The sequence below is a fragment of the Magallana gigas genome, chromosome 6 (assembly GCF_963853765.1).
Source record: "Magallana gigas chromosome 6, xbMagGiga1.1, whole genome shotgun sequence".
Lineage (NCBI taxonomy): Eukaryota > Metazoa > Mollusca > Bivalvia > Ostreida > Ostreidae > Magallana > Magallana gigas.
Genome location: NC_088858.1, coordinates 24,795,975 through 24,804,192, shown reverse-complemented (window position 1 = coordinate 24,804,192; position 8,218 = coordinate 24,795,975). Strand labels below are relative to the sequence as shown.

General features: G+C 32.4%; 1 protein-coding gene across 1 annotated transcript; it reads left to right on the top strand.

Moving 5' to 3' along the window:
• Positions 1-1,794: 1,794 nt before the first annotated feature.
• LOC105329958 (probable caffeoyl-CoA O-methyltransferase 1) lies at positions 1,795-7,368 on the top strand. The gene is made up of 7 exons (XM_066088078.1): positions 1,795-1,882; positions 1,979-2,145; positions 2,801-2,957; positions 5,363-5,572; positions 5,709-5,809; positions 6,418-6,576; positions 6,874-7,368. Exons 2-7 carry the CDS (start codon positions 2,005-2,007, stop codon positions 6,925-6,927), a joined length of 822 nt encoding a protein of 273 aa, XP_065944150.1. The 5' UTR covers positions 1,795-1,882; positions 1,979-2,004; the 3' UTR covers positions 6,928-7,368.
• Positions 7,369-8,218: the final 850 nt, after the last annotated feature.

Sequence of the window (8,218 nt, the reverse complement as noted above, 5' to 3'; positions counted from 1 at the left end):
TATATATAGTATGATAAACACAAGCTAAAAGGGCCTTGTAATATGCGAGAAATTCATATTCTTAAATTTTCTGTATAAAAATATTAACTTAGAGTACACAATTAAGAGGTTTGATTATATTTAAACAATAAAATGCTTTCTTTGATGATTCATTCGGGATATGAAGGTAGCGACGTTGCAGAAAAAATACAATGACCACTACCTTCAACATAATCTTCATGAATCATCAAAGAAAGCATTTTATTGTTTATATCAACATCTTTCTTTTAACTAATGAATGAATTGATTATGAAAAGGAAATAAAATTCAATGAATTACTGTTAATGTACATAAGAAAAAGTGAAATCGTCTCCTGTGAGACTTTGATTCTATAACATCATCTTGATTATTTCGTGCATTCCATAATTTTTCTTAGGTCGCTGTAGGTTACGACTAATCGATAAACAGGGCGTGTCAATTTTAGGCCTATCAGTTTCTTGTCAGTTTCAGCCGCTGTAGATTTCGACTAATCGATAAACGGGGCGTGTAGATTTCCGTCTGGCTGTTTCTATAGAGCCATGTTTTCGTAAGAAATAGAGGGAATAATACTTTGTAGAACAATTCTGATGTAAATATAATTATACAGATAAGGCGCGCTGCATAAAAATAACAGTTAGACTAACAGTATTCTCGGAGTCCTATTATTTTAATTAAGACAAACTCCAATTATTCAAAATTACAACAAAGGCAAAAAACCCCATCCATTTTAACATCATATTCTGGGCATTGTGACGTCATTTTTTCTCTTTTTCCTTGGCCTTTTCTAATGACGGCAGTCAATTTTGTATGGCACAGTTAAACAATTATCTATACTACTATAGTAAAATAATAGACTCGAATTTTTTAGCTTTAATACCGAGAAATCGGAGGAGTACTGTCTTGTTTTATATATTCTTAACATCATTGGTACTTGGTGATTACCAATTTGTTTTTATTTTTTTCTCAATCAGGCTTCGCTAATTAATAATCAACGTAAATTCATTTAAAAAATCCGGAACTCGTCTGAATTTCTCGGATTTTACAATCTTGTGCATGCGCATTACATTCAGGCTAAATCGGAGATGCTCTTTAGTTTATGTTTTACAATATCACATTTGCATGGATAAACTCAAAAACGATAATACAAATACGTGTAAATTTTCATTAAAAATATGCTATATATTCTGTTCGTGAAAGAAAATATGGGAGATAACTCTAACTCAATGCGTTTAATATGAAAAATTCCGAGAGTTCTGAATGTCAACATGGTGTGCAAATTTGATGTATCTATTTCGCAAATGCCTGACATAATATGCAATTGTCAACCCTTGCACGCACGGATCAAAGTCTAGTAAGTAGTTATTATTTCAAATACTAATACTCTTATTAGGATAAAAAGAACATTGATAACAAAAGAATCAAGGAGGACAAACAGTTTCATCAACCCTCAAATAAACATTACAAGCGGGATTTTTTTTCGCAGGGACTATACATCTTGTTTAATTTGTCAACTGATACAAAACTTGAAAATATTTGGTCTAGAAGAATATTATTCATTAACAGACATTTACCAGCAGATGTGCGACAATGCTTTGAATTCAAGATTGAAATGAATTTCATTAGATCGAAATAGCTGTAGTTCAAACTGTGGCGATATAACAATGATAACCGCATATGTTGCAGGTTTAGAAACGTCAACAGCGTGTCACTAATTGTGAATTCCATTCAAGATTGTAATAAAAATTTGACGGATCGAAAATGTCTTTAGTTAGGACATACGAATGTAACGGGGAAATGCTGACAATGATAACCGCGTATGTTGCAGGTGTAGAAACATGATCAGCGTGGACTGTACTTTAAAAAGGTATATTGTTACTAATTGTACTACATGTAGAAAAATAATAAAACAAAAATATATATATCGATTAGTTTGAGAACAATTTTATTACATTTATCAAAGTTAAACTTCAGTAAAATTGCTGAAACATGGCGGAGAGACGCGATGATAGGAGTTACTCGTTTGATCCCGTATATCGCCATCTTTTGAGGGCCAGGGAGTTAAGTCAAAATGGCGACGTCCCTCGGGATCTGAAGGCTGAAATAAATAGGGCTATAGAGCTTTGTCAAGTAAGATACATACAATATGTAATATACATAGTGGAGTTCCAGTTTACAACTTTACATGTAAATGTTAAGTAAACTTATCTTGACATATATATAATACATAAACTTATATACTCGTCTATATGCGTCAAGGTTTTAATAAGGGATAGGGAATCATTCTTTGAGTATTATGAGGTGATAATTTTGGTCGGGGATGATCAAATCCAAAAAAGCCTGAAGATAATAGATCTGATCACGCTCTGACCAAAAATGATCACTTAATAATATTAAAAAAGAATGATTCCTTATTTATACTTTTATTCAAATAATTTTCAGCAATTGTACGTCGATTAAGTACATGTATTAGAAAATTGATATATTTATGTGATTTTCATTAATTTCAATTATACAAACCCCGCTTGCGCCACAACAATACACCATTTTAATTTATAGGACTGAAGTCTTATCACATAAAAAGACACTAAAAAATGTAAATTCATCGTTTTTTAATCATCAAAGATTTATTCTGTTGACTCAAATCTAGTCTTATCTACATGGTAGTAAAATGTTAACCACATGACGTATCTTTAAATTTAATCTAAAGATTTTCAAAATAATATCTGTATCATTAGTTAAATGAATTCCATACTATATTTGGAAAAAAATCGGTCTTTTGAAGCAAAGATGGCAATATTGTGAAGACCAAACAACAAAGCCTAGTCCAGCCCTCGCCCTTCTGATTAAGGAGACCTTCGCTTATCCGTGGGAAGACGCTCACAAAGAAGGCAGGGTGTCATACTACGCGACTCCCAGGATGTTGACTGGAAACCTTGAAGGTATACTACTATTACTTATTAGGTTAGTTACTGACTCACTACGGAAATATATTGGGTTGATCAATCTCATAGATGGCGAGGCGAAGCCGAGCCTTCTATGAGATTGGTCAACCCAATATATTTCCGTAGTGAGTCAGTAACTAACCTAATAAGTGTTTTGTTTTCTCGAGGACTATCAAGCGACATATTTATTCACAAATAGCGATGTTCTACGTAAAGCCATGTACAAGATGCCTTACATCTCGTCCAATTTAACTCATTTAAACTCTTCAAAATTTTTAATCTCACCTTTCAAATACTCTTTCAAAATCTTTGCTTCACCCATGTTTACTTACAATGTTTTGTTGCTATTCAATTTTAAATGTTTTCTCCCTTTCCTCTGCAGAGATTTAAGCAAATTTCGACGCTGCCATTTTGTTCAGCTCCAGACAAAACAATGTGACGTCAATATTCTAAGGGCAACTACTCTAATTTTAAAGAATTTCAAAGGGCAACTACTCCAAATACTTTAAGAACTTACGGCATGCAGTTTATGTATAAAATACTATGAAATGTCGAAATGAGTAAGCGAAGCGTCGACCAATGACGGCCATATTGCCTAATATTATTTCTCACAGAACAAATATAGAGGTATATGAGGCAATCACCTGCTATGTTTAAACCAATGAAAATGTGACATTTCAGTCCAAGGGAAAACAATTTAATGTATATTTCGCAAGCCAACCAGACAATTTTCAATAATGGCAATTTTGGCAAGAGTTATTTCCCGTCAGCCACCATGTTGGAGGTCAACAAGCCAAGACTCTTCATTATTCAACCCTTTTATTAAGGTGGTATGGGACATCTATCGATATCAATGTTTGGATTAAAATTCATTATAATTGAAATACTTCCTTATGTTTAGAATTTTTAAATTGTTTTAAATTATTTATCCAAACAATAGCTTTTAAAAATATTTGGAGAGAAAAAAAAATGAAAAACCCCCACTGGATTCGAACTCGAACTTACAGACTCGTAGTAAACCCTCTAACCCACTGCGCTACGCTTGCAGACGACAATTTTTAAAAAGAAACTACTTAAATAATTACACTTCACCTTATTGTTTGTTTCGATAAACAATTATAATTCTATATATAATCTAAATATGTTTATTTTGATAAACAATATGTCACAACATGTGTCCCATACCATCTTAAACTTGCCGGACATTTTGATGAAGTTAACTCTGTTTTTCTAACGAATATAATTAATTAAGGGCTCCACTACATTGTAAATGCGATATTATTATAGCCTAGATTTTTACCCTGTTATTTCTGCCAAAATCGTTTGATATTGGTTGCTCAAAGAGGAAAATTCACGCTCGCTCGACCACCAGGATGGCGACCTACAGGAATTACTTTTTTACGAAAACTATCATTAAACCCTTTCCTATGTTTATACATGTGATCGGTACATGTATCTCACGCGATCGATTAAATAAGCCTTCTAATGAGTAATAACATTCATTTAAGCCATTAAGAATGGCGAGATGACAAGCGGTAAAGGGACATGTATAGAATACAGTCACGTACAACATGTTGAAATGCAGGGCATGAAATTATATTCTTGGTCAACATAATTTTCATTTTTGAGAGTTGATTTTGATCAACTCTCCTATGCAGTTACTCTGGCAAACCGAAAGTGAAACAGTGTTCAGACCTAAGCACAAGTCTTTACCGCAGACAATACTTAGGTCTTGAAAAAATAAGCGATAAATTCGCTGTAATGTATGCTGAGCCATAATGATTGCTTTTTTAAGAAACATATTACGAATACCTTGAAAATAGTCAGATTTTAAATAGTACGAACAATTTGGATATTTTTTGTAGTCGAATGTATTCCTACGCCATAGTATTCATCCAGACGCTCGGCTGTCTCCGTAAATCTCCGACAAGCAGATAGTCTCTCTTGCTTGTCGGAGATAAACGGAGACAGCCGATCATCTGGTTTAACGAGACAAAACTTTGATAATGCTTGGATCCATACAATTTTCAGAAATATTTCGATTACTAATACATAATTTGGTGGAATTAATTTTATCTTTAAATATTACACAACATGATTTGTACGGGTTTTTCTCGATTTTTTTGTCGGAAGTCCGAGAATTTATATTATAAGAATGTGCGTAATTCAAACACGGATTAAAAACTACTTCCCGTACAAAATAACATATCGTTTATTTTATACTAGTAGTTTATAATAAAAGATAAAAATCAACTCCCGTTAGTACTACCGTACTTTAATTTTTATTTCCACATTTCTTAAACGGTGCATGTTTGTCATAAAAGATACATGCATTTAAATTGGTTATTTATGGAACTGTCGACTTTTCATGAGTTTTACTCTTCTTTTTTTTACACTTGAAGCCCAGTTAATAAAACTTATAACAAGTGCCAGCAAGTCCAACATGGTCCTTGAAATTGGACTTTACACTGGTTGTTCATCACTTGCAATGGCGGAAGCCCTTCCTGAGAGCGGCAAAGTGGTCTCTTTGGAAATCGACAAAGGCATCGCGGATGTGGCAAGATCTTTTCTCAAAAGATCACCAGTAGGGAATAAAATTGAAATAATGATAGGTTTGTATTGACAATGGAGTTACCTGCAATTTTAAGCTAGAATTAAACCATTTAATATCTTATCTTCGTGTCACGTAATTATTATAACAATGCCTCTTTATTTAAGTGCAAATTATCAAATTTTGAATATCTTTAGGACCAGCTTTAAACAGCCTGGAAATCTTGGCAGAGATGCAAGTGAAGTTTGATGTTATTTTCATCGATGCTGACAAGACGGGATATGTTCAATATTATAAGGTTTGTTTACAAGTTTATCATCCTCCATAACTTTGTACATGGTGACCCAGAATATCTGATACCATTTTCTTTTGAATAACTTTAAATCAAATTTATAAATATTGTGATTGCCTATACATTAAAATGCATTTTTTTATATTGAACTTCCTGAGGAAAAAAAAATGGAAATTCACAAACTTTTAGCACTGGCTAGTTTTGAAATAGTATTTAAGATTTTTAGTTTAATTTGGTTTATAGTACATCATATATTCAAAATATAACACCAGTTTTCTAATTTTCAGATTATACGTCATTTATACATGACTTAATTTTAGTCTAGTCAAAGTTATCTCTCTTGAACATCTTTTTCATAAACCGAGTCATAAACATTGAATTGTTGCAGCTATCTCTATCATAGAATGAGAATTCTTATGTGAAATTCATGCATCAATGAAGTGTTCTTTTTTTTTTAAAAATACCAAACAGGTTTCAATATGGGTCAAGTAAAAATCATTTTATAGCTCACTGTCGATTAACTCACAGTTTTGTTGGAAAAAATGAGGACTAAATGTTTAATATTTATTATCCACAATTTGTATTATATCAAAATAAATCTATATTAAACACAGACAATTTTTGAAAAAGATCTGCTAGCTTCGGAGGGAACGATCATTGTGGATAATGTTTTGAAAGATGGAGACCCGTACTCTGGAGAGGAATATGAATCGAACCCGGGGGCGATTTCAGAATTCAACGAAATGGTTCTCCGCGATAAAAATGTCCACAAGGTATATGTATGTCTGACCCATTGCACTGAGATTGTTGCGTAATGTATATTTTTAAAATGTTTCGCACGTACACAGTGTTTGAGCAGCGACTTAGTTATGTTAAACAAAGGGATACAATACATATATATATCGGTTTTTTTTCTATAAGAGCAAATTATTAGAATGGCAAATCTTTCAAGAATCGCCACATGATTGATTTTGTAAAAGCTTTTGTTTATTTTGTGTCCATTTTAAAATAAAGACTTGGAGAATATTAAAGCTGTTGCACATTGACATTATGAGCCTGTGTTACTGTAGGTGATGATTCCTGTGAGAGATGGAGTATACCTCATCAGGAGGATGAAGGACTGAGAGAAAGCCTTATCACGCTGCACTGATTTATATATTAACAAATAAATTAATAGCATAATAAAAATAGCGCCTTGGTAATAATAGTTCATAAAACTTACTTAATAATTAATAAACTTTATCCTTTACACAAGATGAAATTAAGACCTTAACGTTTTGCACAAGTGAAGTAAAACCCATGTGGCGGCATATACTAGTACATGAATGTGCTTAATTAACCAAAGAACGGGTTTGAGAATGGGCTTTTAATGACCACAATAATGTAACCAGCATCGTGCACCCATTGCGTAAGATGTATTTAATTTGATATTGGATGTACAGTCAGATAATATCTGCATATTATGCTATCTGTAATCTGGAAGAAATGTTTATACTTGTTGTTATAACCATTACCAATGTCCGAATTACTAGTATCGTTAATTATAAATGATTGCGCCCATTTTTTACAAAACAAAGAAATAACGTCACAAACATTTGACGTTATTTCATAAGCATATTTACCCGGTTTTATTAATTCAACACGTTTTTTGGGGGGGTAAACTCTTTAATTTGGGTGAACTCTTAAAGATATAATGACAAATACATTTTGGGTTTTTTTGGTCTCATTTTATTTAAAATTGATCAAAATGTGCTAGTTCAAATATTAGCTATATTTGAATAATTGTTGTAGAAATATTTAGTTATTAATTTTAGTGTATGTGCATACGTGTTTTATTCTGTCACATCATATAGTTATTCATGAATATCTGATATTGCTTGATATCTAGACATAACAAATATTATTATATTTTAGCAATGACTATTGATTGTTTTCAACAATGTACAATTCATAAACTTAAAGGTACGTTGCGCACATTATACAGTCACTGATTTTTTAAATCATTATTTGATGAACAATATTTGAAATGAACAATAAAAGGGACTAGAAAAATATCTGGTTGAACGAGCTCAAAAGCACACAGTCTTCACTTATATATTCATCTTTATGAAAATAAAAGAGAATTCTGGATATAATCTAAGTGTTGATAAACGCTGTATGTTTAGAAATACAATGAATGTTTAAAATTTGCTTTCACTCTGAAGTTAAGAACAACAAACGTTTCAACGGACCCGACTCAAAAAAAGGGTCGGAAATATTTGCAAGCGGAGCAAGAGTATCATCATCTAGCGATGTCCAAAACCTTTACCAAAAAAGCAAATTTGGACCCATATTCGGCATCAGCTGATCACAGAATTCTTGTATATCGGTTCTCTGACTCCTCAAGCAGGATCCAAGAAGGATACTATGACGATG

Bases quoted from the DNA above. Each gene is read 5' to 3' on its own strand.
- LOC105329958 (XM_066088078.1), top strand. From the start codon at position 2,005: ATGGCGGAGAGACGCGATGATAGGAGTTACTCGTTTGATCCCGTATAT. The intron at 2,958-5,362 runs GTATACTACTAT...TTACACTTGAAG, and splicing joins GTTGACTGGAAACCTTGAAG to CCCAGTTAATAAAACTTATA. The intron at 6,577-6,873 runs GTATATGTATGT...GTGTTACTGTAG, and splicing joins GCGATAAAAATGTCCACAAG to GTGATGATTCCTGTGAGAGA.